The sequence below is a fragment of the Penicillium verrucosum genome, assembly GCF_028828655.1.
Source record: "Penicillium verrucosum strain IBT 35672 chromosome Unknown utg000002l_segment0_segment0, whole genome shotgun sequence".
Lineage (NCBI taxonomy): Eukaryota > Fungi > Ascomycota > Eurotiomycetes > Eurotiales > Aspergillaceae > Penicillium > Penicillium verrucosum.
In genome coordinates, this window is record NW_026643211.1 from 4697940 (window position 1) to 4712072 (window position 14133).

Sequence of the window (14133 nt, forward strand, 5' to 3'; positions counted from 1 at the left end):
TAGAATGTTATTCTCGTGGTTAGGAGCATGAGGAAGTTGGAAATGGGGAAAACGCTTCCTTCTTTCTGCAATTCCCACATCCGAATCATCGTATTCTGAACCTATATAGCCTGCTACCAGTGTAGCGGTATTGAAAGTGACAGATACCCGAAGGATGAGAGGCAGAAGGAGTCACAGCATTTACAGCTAACAAAGGGATAAGGGATTCGGAATCAGTCTATTGGGCCAGTCAGAAACCTGCGAAAAAGAAGGCATGTTCAAATACCTATCAAATATTACATGGGCTGTGAGTTATTGTCTGCGAAGAAGAAGACTAACCAGGCATCCACGTTCACTCTTCTGGTGTCTATATCACCCACCTTCTGCAATTGGACAGTTTCATGTTCTCGCTCTTCACTGATCCATCACAAAATATAGATATAAAGATCTACTGGAATAAGAAGACCCTGGAAACTCTATAGGTGCATAGAGAAGAGAGAGAGAGAGAGAGGAGGATTTATCTACAAAGGTGACAATATATATAGTCTGAGAGCAAACAAGAGAGGTCGTGTGACCTTGACCTACCTCTCAACACCAGTATTGTTGTATATAGAATCAGACATACCTATACAGTAAATGCCCTTCTTGGCTTAACGGGGTCAAACCCGGAAGTCAACTCGACATCCGATTGGTTCAGCCCAAAATTAGCGTTTGGGTTCCCAACTTTACATCGATCGTACTTTATTGGCATAGTATATATAGGCATAGTATATATAGACATAGTATATATAGACACAGTATATATAGACATAGTATATCCAGTCGGATGAGGCGTTGATAGAATCCTCTCACTCAGACAATAATTCAAATACACATAGAACTCTTACAAATCTCTATTCCCCATAGCCACAGTAGCCAAGACTTGGTTTCTATTTCTCCAATTGGAAAATTTTTGGAAAAGGATTCACACATTCAGGCAGGAGAATCAAGACTTAAGTCCATTGGGGACCTGGGCCAAGAAACTCTAAACTGAAGTGCTTGATACATTGAACCTATTCTTACGCCGCGAAAAAAGATAACTCAACAGAAGACCAAAAAGAAATAAAAAGGCCCCATAAGCAGACGACTTATTCTTGTGAATGACCAGTAGAGTTTTGCAATTGTTATTTTTTTTGTCTTGGTTATGCCACGTTTTTCTTTGGCATCACTCGCCACTACTTAATCGACACAATAAAGTCAAAGTATATAGTTATTCTTATACTTTTCTCTTGGTATCTAGTCGGAATCCGAAGAAAGCTCTTAAATACAACCTCGAAGTATGTATAAATCACCATTAGTATGTACAGGAAAGATAAAGTCTATGAATATACTATCTGTAGTAATGCTTATGTTCCTGCAAACAGCCCAGTTGTGTACACCACGAAGGCCTGTCGTACACAAAGCTAGTCCGAATTCTCCATTTGTTCCAACCTCGAGTGGCTGGAACCTCACGAACAAACACCATTGAAATTCCATGTACAATATATATTTACCTGTAAAATCCTAGCTATATCACAAAAAATTACTTTTGGAGAGCAAAATTGGAGCCCCAACAGCCCTGACGTTATACTCCGCTATCTCTTATCGGAGTGGGGGGGGGTTGGTTCGCTCCTGCGTCAAGCTCCCTCTCTTCTTCTTCCTCGTCTTCATCCTCTGATTAAACCCTTTTCAAGACCCCTTATTTGTCTATACTATCAATCCTAACTACACACCAAAATGGCTGACTCGGAAACCAAACCAGCCGTTGTCTGTGTATTGTGAGTCATACCCCTCACCACCACCTGGAGGTTACAACAACACCATCTTGTCTATCTAGCGCGTGTGAACCCACAGTCTATATGTTCTATATACCCCATTCTTCCTTGAAACATCAAACTAACAATTCCCCCTCGGGTCCCTAGCTGCGGCTCCGTCCCAGGCAACAGCCCAGTGCACATGGAAGCAGCCCGCGCCCTCGCCGAAGAATTCCACAAACACAATGTGCAACTAGTCTACGGCGGCGGCACAACCGGCCTAATGGGCGAAGTAGCACGCGCACTGGTCTCACTCTCGGGCCCGAAAGCCGTGCACGGCATCATCCCCCGCGCACTAGTCAAAGTCGCAACAGTCGGCGGTATGCGCGAGCACACGGAGGGCCAGGCCAGTGCTAAACCGGGCAAAGCTGCGGAGCGTGTTGTCGAATCCTTTGATGCTGTTGATGCCGATGGAATTCCCGAGTCGGAATACGGCCTTACGACCATTGTCGCCGATATGCACACGCGCAAGCGTATGATGGCGGAGAAGGTCCTTGAGGGTGGACCTGGTTCTGGGTTTGTTTCGTTGGCTGGTGGGTTCGGCACTATTGAAGAGGTTATGGAGATGACGACGTGGAATCAGTTGGGGATCCATAAGGTTGCCGTTGTTTTGTTGAATATCAATGGGTACTGGGATGGATTGTTGGCTTGGGTGCGTAATGCTGTCAAGGAGGGTTATATCAGTGCTAGTAATGGGGAGATTCTTGCGGAGGCTAGGGATGTTTCTGAGGTCTGGCCCAAGTTGCTGGCTTATCAGGTCAGTAATGGGCGGATGCAGTTGAACTGGGGAGAGGAATGAAGCTGCTCTGTTTTGATCATCAAACAAATTCAGTACGAGGATATATAGATGCCGTCGCGTTCCATCGTGGTTCGTTTTTGTTCTGGTCGGGTTTTGGCAGAGGAAAACGTCAGGCATGTATACATACACGAATAAATTACTTCTTTAGACGGGCCTTATGAATTGATGATTGAACAACTGAGATCATTGGACGCAAACACAAGACAAAAGCATAATCAGGATTTCATGTCTATGCGAATCATTAAACCAAATCAGACAATTATGAATCAACCTCCATGGTCTCGCCCTCCGCACCAGCGGACTCGCGCTGCTCCAGCACCTCAAGCAGCGCAGCCGTGTCCTGGCCTTCGTACAGCTTGAAGTTTTCCTTCTTGCCATTAGTCACACCGACAACACCAACAGAAGTATTGTCCACTGTAAGCTCCTTATCCTGAGACAGTGTCTCCTTTAGCGCGCTCAATCCATGCTGAATCAGCTCATCACGACTGCAGCCCTCGAACTTATCAAGGTTTCGCTCCAAATACGTACGGGCCATCTGCGAACGGGCACCGATGGCACAAGCAGACATCTCGTGTGTCAGCCCAGAGGGCTGGAACTCGAACAGGTGCGGGCCGGCCTCATCAACACCGGCAACCAACAGACCCACACCGTACGGCCGTTTCCCGTAGTGCTGGGTGTTGGTCTGCGCGCGGTCGCCGATCTGGGCCACAATTCGGTCCAAGGGGATGGGCCGGCCGTAGGTCATCTTCGAGCCGAGGGACTGCTGCTTCATGAAGTTTGAAAGAACGCGGGCGTCTGATGCGAGGCCGGCGATGGCGATCGCCATGTGCGAGTCGATCTCGATGATCTTCTTCTGGTACGAGGAGAGCTCTTCTGCGTTGCGCTAGAGAGGGTTCGAATGTTAGTTTTGACGGTTTGGTCTGTTCGTTTTCTGTTTTGAAGGTCTGCGAACCTTGAGCCCAACCAGCACGGCATGTGTCTTATTCACCAATCCCACGACGACGGATCCTTGCTTCACTGCTTCCTGTGCATATTCCACTTGAAATATCCGACCCTGTGGAGAGCTGGGATCGTTCGAGTTAGCATCTGATGAATCCGAGGGAGGTCGGGGACCTGGTCTTACAAGGTGACGGCATCGTTGTCGTAATTGTTTCTGAACATCGTGACGGAAAGGGTTGAATGGATATCTAAGCAAATAAAGAAAGTAGATTCTTGTTGATAAATAGAGATTCAGGAATAGTAACTCAAGAATCCGAGGGATAATCCGGTGATGGAGGGAGAATGGGGAAGCTGGAGCAGGCAGTAAAGTGACGCGGTGTGAAGCATGAGCTGTTTGTGCCTGAGGCCACAATATCCAGTGACCTTCAGGCGCCAACGTCACTCATTCTCGAGCTCATCTCCAGCTTGTCGCTGTACTGTTCTTCTTTGATTTTTTGCACTCAGCCAATGGGGCTGTCATATTTGATCTGCTCTTGATATTGTCTCCTGGTTTCACCCAGTTCAACAACCCCTACCCCCTCCCAACTTTAATCTCATCGACCGGCTTTCGGCGACTCCGCAATCATGGCTGCTGGACTCAAGACCATTATTTCCCTCTCCTTTGTACGTTTCATTCCACTGCTTTCCTAGCTTCTGAATATTTGCTAACATCTGACTAGGTTCTTGCAATTGGCTTCCTCCTCGTTATCCTCTCTTCCGCGCTATGGCACAGATACTGGCCGCTGCTGGTGGTCGGCATTTACGTTGTTGCGCCGCTTCCCAACTGGATCTGCCAACGATGCGCAAACCCAGATGATTTTATGGACAGCTCAAGCAACTCGGCGATGGACTTTGGACGGTTCCTGACCGGATTTTTGGTTCTTACTGGCATTGGTACGTCGTTGGTTCAACAACCCCTCTTGTGGGACATATCATCCCTCGACTAGTCGGCTCTTGGTATCTAGACCATGCTGTGTCTATACCAATTGCCTCATCATTGCACCATTGATGATTATCCAACTAACCTATCCCCTAGCACTTCCTCTCGTCCTCGCCCACAGCGGCGCAATCGAGATCCCGGCAATGATCATGTCGATTTTCGGAGGCCTATTGATTTACGGCACCATTATTAGCTTCTCAATGTTCTTCCAGGAACAGGAAGAGTTCTGATCACTCAGACTGGTTGAGGCGCGGGGTTGCCAGGGACTATACCTATATCCTAGGCCAGTGGGTCCCGCGGCATCCGGCTTTCATGATGATATCTGTTTCCCTACTGCTTCTTTTGATTCCAGCGTATGCTTGATATGCTATGTATGAGTGATTTGGTGCGGGGTGTGCCTCACTTTGAATGGCGATGGCTCCAACACCTGGCTACGCTACTCTAGGTGTACTATAACCCGATGGATATAGAGAATTCTTCTGAAAAATGAGGAATCCAAATTTCAATTCTACTTAGCTTTTTAAATTATTCACGATTGTTCCCTCCCAAGGGTTTGACTGGTTTATTTAGTTTGATCTATTGTCCACGTGACCTCGCGCGGATTCGGCGCGTTTGCAGAGATTCGGAGATAACAGTAGATCGGGTTGGAAACAACACTACTGTGCCAAATTGATGTCACTATGCTGAACCCATGAAAGGCGTTTCCGGGATCTAGGTAATACGATGAATGTCTGGACAGGGTCCATTCCTCTCAGCTCGGACTCCAAGTTAGAAGGTAAACCGCACGCGTATCACATCCTGTTCCTCACTAACTACTTAACCAGGGATTCGACTGGTCGATCCGAATTCCTACTGGCAGTCCGAGCTATCCAAAGAGTCTCAACTCAGTATCCGCAGTTTCGTCAACCCAGCACTCGTCCCACTGCATGCACGCGCCGGTCCCAACCTCGAGCTACACACATCGCACGCGGGGACATCAAAATGGCTGCAGAGGAAACTAACCGGCGCCCTCTGGCTAAATGAAGAAGACCCAGCACTCCGACAATCTTTCCAATGCCCAGTCGGTTTGCTAGTTGCCGTCGAGGGCAACACTAAATCAGGCAACGCAACCCCAACAAGCTTATTAGTCTACGGCGTAATATCCAGCGCAGCATCATGCGCACGCCCACCCACCCCACCACATTCATCCCCCTCCGAGACCCCAGGTCACAGTAATGCACCACAACGTGCTCCCTACGAACTCAGAATCTACGCCGCGCCACTCTCAACATCCCGACTCACCCAAGCCCAAGCCTACCCATCTCCACCACCCTCAAACCCAGACCAACCCATCGCAAACCCACGCTGCGCAGAGTTCCTACCAGACACAAGCTCCCCGAGCCCAAAACGCAAAAGAGTAGCAACCCTCTTCGAAGTAGCCGCACAACACCACCGCCGCGTCCGCCAACGAGGCGGCGAAGCCGTCTCACAACTAATGGCCTCATCACGACCTCTCTCCTCATCCCAAAACCTCCAAACCCTCCGCATCAAACGCGAACCAGAAGAAGACGGTCCCACCCTCGACCGGATCGCCTCTCACCGTTCCCGATCCGTCTCCATCGGAGCAGGTCTCCATCGCCCAGGTAGCGTACGCGGACGCGCAACGCCAGCCCTAAACGCAGATCCGCAAAAGCGCGCTCCAACGCCAAACCCGTTCTTGGATTCCGGCCCGCGCCGTGCAGCGCACATGTCGCAGGCCCAAGGCCCGTCATCTCTTTCGGTTTCTGAGGAAAAACCAGTGTCTGCGCCTGGCTCGCCGGCTAAGGATCCTGATACTGTGATTGCGGAGAATAAGAATCTCATCACACGCACGATCTTGACTTGTATGCGTCTGTATGGATTCCACCGTGCGAATATGCGCTCTGCGTCAACGGGAAAGCCGTCAGGTGGTGCTGGTGCGGAGAATGATGCTGATCTCTCGGGAACGACGCCCGCGCCGGAGGCTTTGCGCGCTGAAACGCCTGCGCCGGGGAACACTGCCGATGATGATGAGTTCAAGGCTATGTACCATGCGACGTATAAAGCTGCTGCTTTTGCGCTCCGACGGTATTTGAAGCAGGCGCCGGGGTTGGCGCCTTTGGTGCTGGAGAAGGAGAAGGCTATGACTTGCATTGATGAGATATTGAGATTGTTCTGCGAGGAGCATTGAAAGGTTGGAGGTCAATGTGGGTGATGCTGATTTTTACGATTTTATGAATGCATACATGGGATCTGGTGTTCAGGGGCGGTTCTGCTTCGGCATTTGTTTCTTCATGCATAGCTGCAATGATACTTTCTCAATAATGTTTACTTCTACTGTTTACTTGAATATCTATGTGTTCTGGGCATCTCAGAATCTGTCTTAACAAGTACTCCCAACTGAGACCACGCAAAACGAAATGCAAATGAATTCATGCTAAAGCGCCAATCCCGGCCAAAGATGCGGATGCACGTAATGCATCCCGGCAAAAGTCATCAGAGCAAGGAAATCGAGTACAATACAAACAGAGTAATATATTGAAGCAGCCTGCCTCACAGAGCGAGATTGTAGGTGTAGTCATCCTCAATGTTCTGAGAGACCCAGAGGACGATCGAGCTAGATCAGAAATAGCTTGGTTAGCACGCAAGCCCAACTTCCCCATCGAATGAAATCTCATCAGCCAAAATACATACCTGAGCATAACAAGCCCATTGGCCACAATATTGGCAATACCAAAGTAAAGCGTCTGGATCGGATAATCCTTGATGAGATACTTGAGAACCATAACCGTCTATCGAGCATCAAGTCAGTAAAGCCCGACCCCAATGCCTCCGCCCCAACAGGGAAGTAGCAGAAAGAGAGAAAGAAAAGAGAAAAAAGAGAGACATAAACATACCACACTCCCGGCCAAACCACCAGCGAGCAACGCAAAACCCAAAAACAGCACAAACCTCGCCTTCCACGCAACCCCACTCCCGCTGTAACTAAAGCTATCAGCCTGCAATCGGCTCTTCTCAATCGAGTTGATAACCAGCATTCCGAGCGCGGAGCAGATACCGGGGATCCAGTCGACGAATTTGATATGCACGTCTGAGCCGTTGCGCGGGCTGCGCGAGAATGAGGCGACGTCGATTAGGAAGAAGAAGCCTGCTGCGAACTATTGTACGGGTTGTTTTTGTTAGCTTTTGATACTAAGGAAATCTTGTTGGAATTTGTTTGAGGAACGTTGTTCGAGACAGATCTAAGAATTCAATTCCATTTCCTTTTCATTTCATTTGGATTGAAGGCTTTGAGCTTGGGGTGTGTCGCGACAGCCTGGTCTCGGGTGGAGGTGGAGGAGGGTGGATCGGATGCTTACCAGGGCGCCTGCGACGTAGACGCCGCCATTGCGGACGGCGGAGTTATTCAGCCATTCTGGCTTGGAGAAGCGGAAGAGTCGGTTGCTTGAGCTGTCCATTTTTGAGGTTTGTGGGGGATGGAGTCTTGGTTGAGGGGATGGTGTGCTGGTGAGAGCTGGAGTCCAATGACGATGTCTGGGTGGAGAAATGTTGTTCCGGGATATCTATGGATATCATTAAGCAACCTTGGAAGGGCAATGTGAGTTCTAATCTGTAGGAAATTGACTTCTGCTTTTTTTTTTTTAGATCTTTTTTAATGAGCTACGGTATAGTTTGTATGGAGTTTTGTTGTTTTTTAATGTGTACTGTTGTAACTGTCCAATTTAGGCAGCACAGGCGCTGAAGTACAGGCATCGGGGATATGACATTGACAGTCGAAAGTCGGGGTTGAATTTAATATAGGACAAGAATGTCACTGGGTATTCCCTGGGTATGTACAATTCAAATATATGTTTAGACCACAAAAAACAGGGTTGTTAGTTAGATGATGCTGATGCAACCCTAAGGCAACCAAGTAACCAAGAAGCAGTGCAGACCCATTTCAGGTATCCGCACATCAAATGATCGCCGGCATATACCGGAATCGAGTCCTAGCGTCGTCATCACAGCGCTCAACGCAGTTGCAGTAATAGCTTTGCCTTTCGCACTGCGAGCGCCAGCCCTTGCCACGACACAGGGCCAGTCCCAAGGGACGGACTCGCATTCAGTGGGTATCTTGCTGCCTCTGTGTCTTTTGTGTATTCTGACTCTTACAGTCTAGTCACTGCTCAGTCCCTTCATGCAGAGGCATTGACCTGGTGGGACCGCAGCTTATCCATGATAATGTCAATGCCGTCCATGTCGGCAGCGTCGGTCTTGTCAGTGGGGTAGCCTTCTGGGAGGCTCTTGTTCAACGCATCCAGGGCGGGCTGGTGGTTACGGACTGCAGAGGAGATGGCGTAGATTGCCTTCTTGCGGGCTGCGGCGTTGGATTCTGTAGTGGCGAGGTTGACAAGGGTAGGGATTTCGTTTAGGTCGACAAGCTGGCAGATGTGTTAGTATTATGATTATACTTCATAAATCAATTGGAGTCTCTCATACCTGATCCTGTGCCTTGGGGTTGTTCTGCACGGCTGTTCCCACACACCAGGCCGCCATACGTCTGATATCGGTCTCGTCGTGCTTGAGCAGCTCAACAAGCGGCTTCCATAGGTTGAGCGGGACGAGGTTGTTCGCATTGTCGATCCCCTCAATCAGCTGCTCAAAATTGTCGAATGCGATCAACTTGTTCTCCAGGTCGGACTCGTTGTCGTGCACGACTTCCATCGCGGCCCGCATCATGTCGGCCTCGGAGGGGCCGCCAAAGAGCGTGTTGACCATTTGCGGGGTCAGGGTTGACGCGGCTGCTGGGAGATTTGGGGCGCTGCCCTCGCCTTCGGCGCCGACAGATGCCTGGGAGTTGGCGACACTCCATTTGAGGAGCTTGTTCATTTCGGGGTCCATAGTGGGCTGGCGGGGTAATTGTATTGTCGGTGTGTAGGGTGTGTTGTTTTTTGAAGGGGAGGCTAACGAAGAGAAGAGTAGGAAGAGAGTATATGTCGCAGGACGGAAATTGATTTACTGAGTATCACACAGTATTGTCACAGTCGCGATCTTCAATACTTTTCTACAGTTGGAAAAAAGGGCCGCTGACATAATCTGATGTCTCGGCGACGACTCTGGGTGATTCGCGCGGCGACCAGCGGATTCGATCATGTGACCATATCTCAAAACCTTGGAAGAGGAGCTAGAGTCATCATAGACTACATAGACTGCATACACAATATATAGACTGTGGATAGTCTCAATTGAAGAACCTTGACATCATGAAGGCGAGACCTCCATAATTTTCATCCCAAATCGTTGAGCTACGAACAGATTTGAATGTTTACCCTTTGATCTATATTCGGTTGTCACTGGAAACCTGGAGCAAAGTCCCTTCATGGCAATACGTGAAATATGAAGATATGGAAGAACTTTATCATCAAGTTTAGTTTCGGTTTGAATGTGATTTCCAATGGCTCGTTCGTCGTTTGCTGGAACCATTGAGCGGGTAATTTGGTGGGCCTAGCAGGGCTCTCATTTTGATATAGTCATTACCTTCGGGCATGGGGTTTCCGGTAGTTTATCAAGTGTTCGAATGTACTAGAACCGGGTTTATCAAAGCCGAGCCTCTGCCAAGATATATTTCAAGGGGCTTAAAGTTCATAATTCGAAGAACTTTGTTGCCGATGGAGGGGTGAAATGGGAGATAATCTGCCAAAAAAGGTCAAGATGGACTGACACTTTGAGTTCCATTTGTAAAAATCAGGAGATCATAAAATATAAAATAGGAGACAAACTCAGGGGTAAGGGATCCGATAGAAAAGAGAAGAGTTGTACACTTCGTATTTTCGTACTTCCTAAAATGTCACGTGGCAGTACTTCACCGCCTCACCAATTCTAAGTGGCTTAGCTGTTCTTCTTCGATGGCAAATGGCGGTAACCTGCGAGAAATTATTCTGGCAGTGACGGTCTGACGGTCTGACGGTCTGAGAGTCTAAGAGTCTCAGACCATATTATTCCTTGTCCGTATATTATTATGTGTGCGTGTCCACTTCCAACAACCTTGGAACGGGTGTTCTACCCCAAGGACTGGAGTCTGGGTCTGTTGTCCTATACTTAGAACATGCCACGGGGAATCCAGGAGCCTACCGGGGGAGTACTTGGACTTACAATTGTATGCATTTTTGTATGTCTGTTATGTCCAACACAGTCATCGTAATCATTATAATGCAACCTTAGCAAGTAAACGCCCTAAAAGGCCTAACCCGGTCAAGGTACGTACGGTACATATTGCCCCCCGTACCCAGAATGGGTCTGGAGGCTCACACCCCCCAAGAATGTCCACGCAATGCTTTAGGTAGACAAGGTTGAAGGGATCAAAGGCAATAAAGTATTCAAATTGAAAATAGTTCTGCCTTCGGATTACCTTATATATACATAAAAAACAGACCAAAAAGAACCCAAAGTTGTAGATCGGAGGGGGTCAAAAATAGAAGGCCTCAGGCAGCGCACAATCCCAGCCATCACAAACCCCTCTCCACTCTTCTCTCTCTCTCACTCTCTTCCTTCTTTCCTTCTCCCCTAATCCCAACTATATCCCCCCCCTCTAACCTCATTCCCATCTTTCTTTTCTTTTTTTCCTTCTCCCCCAGAGTTCCTTGTTTAATCTGTCACAATGGAGGGTATGTTATTCTCGATGTGGCCACATCAGCAGCTTCCCGGAAGCTGCCCCCCTGTTGCCACAGCTTCGATTCCTATTTGCGAATGACAACTAATCCGTATATCTCATTATAGAAGAAGTTGCTGCTCTCGTCATCGACAATGGGTATGTGCTATGCTTTTTCCTGGGAGCTTCTGGCTTGTGTTTGGGCTTGGTCGTCAAATCAGCCCGGTCGCGGTTGTCGCCACCCCTAAACCGGCCACGACGGCAGATGAAATCCATCCCAATGGCTTTCCATCTCCCTCAACAACTCTCAAATGGCGCTTCGAAGACTACAAAAACTATGATACTGATGATTTGCGATGTAGTTCGGGTATGTGTAAGGCCGGTTTCGCCGGTGACGACGCACCACGAGCTGTTTTCCGTAAGTTCAACCCCACAGAATATGACACCCCTCCTTGCGAAGGCCATCCCACCAACCCTTGCGTCGGATGGCTTCCCCTCTTTTGCTTGGCTGGAAGAACCTTGAATCTGAGGATCACATCACTAACAAAATTCAACAGCCTCGATTGTCGGTCGTCCCCGTCACCATGGGTAAATAATCCCCCCTTTTTGGCTCATTTTGGCCGTATACACCATATACGGCCAATTTGATCCCCAATGAAAGCAATCAAAAAAAATACTAATATGCGCGCAGTATCATGATTGGTATGGGCCAGAAGGACTCCTACGTTGGTGATGAGGCACAGTCCAAGCGTGGTATCCTCACACTCCGTTACCCCATTGAGCACGGTGTTGTCACCAACTGGGACGACATGGAGAAGATCTGGCACCACACCTTCTACAACGAGCTCCGTGTTGCCCCCGAAGAGCACCCCATTCTCTTGACCGAAGCTCCCATTAACCCCAAGTCCAACCGTGAGAAGATGACCCAGATCGTGTTCGAGACCTTCAACGCACCCGCATTCTACGTCTCCATCCAGGCCGTTCTGTCCCTGTACGCCTCCGGTCGTACCACTGGTATCGTTCTCGACTCCGGTGACGGTGTCACCCACGTTGTCCCCATCTACGAGGGTTTCTCTCTGCCCCACGCTATCTCGCGTGTCGACATGGCTGGCCGTGATTTGACCGATTACCTGATGAAGATCCTCGCTGAGCGTGGTTACACTTTCTCCACCACTGCCGAGCGTGAAATCGTCCGTGACATCAAGGAGAAGCTTTGCTACGTCGCTCTCGACTTCGAGCAGGAGATCCAGACCGCTTCCCAGAGCTCCAGCCTCGAGAAGTCCTACGAGCTTCCCGATGGACAGGTCATCACTATTGGCAACGAGCGCTTCCGTGCTCCTGAGGCTCTCTTCCAGCCAAACGTTCTTGGCCTTGAGTCTGGCGGTATCCACGTCACCACCTTCAACTCCATCATGAAGTGTGATGTTGATGTCCGTAAGGATCTGTACGGCAACATTGTCATGGTAAGAAAAGCCTTTGGAACAACACTTGGCGAAACCCCCCACTAATATATCCCTCTCTTTAGTCTGGTGGTACCACCATGTACCCCGGTATCTCCGACCGTATGCAGAAGGAGATCACTGCTCTTGCTCCTTCTTCCATGAAGGTCAAGATCATCGCTCCCCCCGAGCGCAAGTACTCCGTCTGGATCGGTGGATCCATCCTGGCCTCCCTGTCCACCTTCCAGCAGATGTGGATCTCCAAGCAGGAGTACGACGAGAGCGGTCCTTCCATCGTTCACCGCAAGTGCTTCTAAGCTTCTTGCTGCACTTTACTACTCGTATTCGCTCGTACTTTCCTGGTGTATCAAAAAGCAGGATGGAGGCACTGGTGGATTGCAAGCGTTGTTGGACTCGCATTATCAAGCGGATAGCCTGAAAATGGAATCTCGATTTTAGTGGAATAGAGTCGGTCGTTTTCTTTTTGTTACTCTTTACCTTACTCTTTACCTCGATCTCTCTATCCATCCATCTCTGCTTTGAGACATTTTACCTTTCTTCATTTTTTTTTTTTTTTTTTTTCCTCTTTCAAATTTGCTGTCCCGTCCGCCTCTCTGATTGTGTTGCCTGGACGGGTTGATAGCGCTGCGCAGACAATGCTGTACCTGTAGGGCAATGATGTATATGGAGTTGGTTATTAGGGATCAGACTGCGTTTTTTTTTTTTCGAGACGCCTAAGACTTCTGTCTTTGTTCTAGTCCCTTGTCTTGTCTTTAAAACCAAATTGCCCGACTTTGTCCGTAGTTTTAACGTGACTTTGACTGAAATCTTCCACTGGTTTCTTGTATTCTCCTAGAAACGCTGTCGACGAATTTAACGCCTGTGGAATTGTAGTGTCTTCTATGAATTACTAGTTTCAAGAACCTCATTTCCTTAACCTTTTTATACTGGATCTTGACCATGACCGATATACATTCAGTCATTCTATATAGATCTGCTAGGAACGGCTTGTTCCTTCTTCACACGATGGGCCTCATCGGCGATGGATGGCATCGGTGAATGTCTGCTGTGTAACCACCTCCCCTAACTGAGTAGAAGTAGAGAAGTCCTGCCATAGACGACGATGAGAAGGCGGGAAGGGATAGTAATGGGAAGTTGGAGGGAGGTGTCCGGGTTTATATAGTAGGAGAAAAACCAAGGTTGGAAGAATCAGAGTATCGGCTCAGCAGTACAGCAGTACAGCGCACATCCAGTATGTAAGGTAGATCAATGGAATTCTTCCTAGTATGTATAAATTCGTGCATCATGTAGGAAAATCGGCGTTAGTTCAGGACAAATTCAAAGGGCCTATATTATTATAGGCAGCCCCAGACAGAGAAGAAAGACGGGGAATACGAAGAACCAGAAAAAAAAATAAACAGTAAACAAAAAAGAAAATATCTATAAGATAGATAACCCAGGCAAATCATTTTCTCCATCCATATATAAAGCATCATGCATCAAATCAACATCACAATCAATATCAATATCAATATCAAATC

The 14133-nt window shown here is 48.3% G+C and overlaps 7 protein-coding genes across 7 annotated transcripts; 4 read left to right on the forward strand and 3 right to left on the reverse strand.

The window, feature by feature from the left end:
• Nucleotides 1–1734: 1734 nt before the first annotated feature.
• N7516_007381 (LOG family protein) lies at nucleotides 1735–2610 on the forward strand (the record flags this gene model as incomplete). The annotated part of the gene is made up of 2 exons (XM_057220101.1): nucleotides 1735–1775; nucleotides 1920–2610. The coding sequence occupies 2 exons, from the start codon at nucleotides 1735–1737 to the stop codon at nucleotides 2608–2610; spliced, it is 732 nt and encodes a 243-aa protein (XP_057074192.1).
• Nucleotides 2611–2869: 259 nt separating this feature from the next.
• pre5 (proteasome core particle subunit alpha 6) lies at nucleotides 2870–3771 on the reverse strand (the record flags this gene model as incomplete). Its single annotated transcript, XM_057220102.1, has 3 exons — nucleotides 2870–3493; nucleotides 3563–3674; nucleotides 3734–3771. The coding sequence occupies 3 exons, from the start codon at nucleotides 3769–3771 to the stop codon at nucleotides 2870–2872; spliced, it is 774 nt and encodes a 257-aa protein (XP_057074193.1).
• A 402-nt stretch (nucleotides 3772–4173) lies between these two features.
• Nucleotides 4174–4758, forward strand: N7516_007383 (Vps55 family protein; the record flags this gene model as incomplete). The annotated part of the gene is made up of 3 exons (XM_057220103.1): nucleotides 4174–4212; nucleotides 4269–4482; nucleotides 4625–4758. 3 exons carry the CDS (start codon nucleotides 4174–4176, stop codon nucleotides 4756–4758), a joined length of 387 nt encoding a protein of 128 aa, XP_057074194.1.
• Nucleotides 4759–5251: 493 nt separating this feature from the next.
• On the forward strand, nucleotides 5252–6716 carry N7516_007384 (uncharacterized protein; the record flags this gene model as incomplete). The annotated part of the gene is made up of 2 exons (XM_057220104.1): nucleotides 5252–5303; nucleotides 5353–6716. 2 exons carry the CDS (start codon nucleotides 5252–5254, stop codon nucleotides 6714–6716), a joined length of 1416 nt encoding a protein of 471 aa, XP_057074195.1.
• A 362-nt stretch (nucleotides 6717–7078) lies between these two features.
• N7516_007385 (UPF0220 family protein) lies at nucleotides 7079–8005 on the reverse strand (the record flags this gene model as incomplete). The annotated part of the gene is made up of 4 exons (XM_057220105.1): nucleotides 7885–8005; nucleotides 7423–7683; nucleotides 7220–7317; nucleotides 7079–7142 (listed from the first exon to the last, which is right to left on the reverse strand). The coding sequence occupies exons 1-4, from the start codon at nucleotides 7981–7983 to the stop codon at nucleotides 7079–7081; spliced, it is 522 nt and encodes a 173-aa protein (XP_057074196.1). The 5' UTR covers nucleotides 7984–8005.
• Nucleotides 8006–8693: 688 nt separating this feature from the next.
• Nucleotides 8694–9406, reverse strand: fes1 (Hsp70 nucleotide exchange factor FES1; the record flags this gene model as incomplete). The annotated part of the gene is made up of 2 exons (XM_057220106.1): nucleotides 8694–8946; nucleotides 9005–9406. 2 exons carry the CDS (start codon nucleotides 9404–9406, stop codon nucleotides 8701–8703), a joined length of 648 nt encoding a protein of 215 aa, XP_057074197.1. The 3' UTR covers nucleotides 8694–8700.
• A 1756-nt stretch (nucleotides 9407–11162) lies between these two features.
• act1 (actin) lies at nucleotides 11163–12909 on the forward strand (the record flags this gene model as incomplete). Its single annotated transcript, XM_057220107.1, has 6 exons — nucleotides 11163–11169; nucleotides 11282–11312; nucleotides 11516–11571; nucleotides 11711–11741; nucleotides 11845–12616; nucleotides 12679–12909. The coding sequence occupies 6 exons, from the start codon at nucleotides 11163–11165 to the stop codon at nucleotides 12907–12909; spliced, it is 1128 nt and encodes a 375-aa protein (XP_057074198.1).
• Between the last annotated feature and the right edge of the window lie 1224 nt (nucleotides 12910–14133).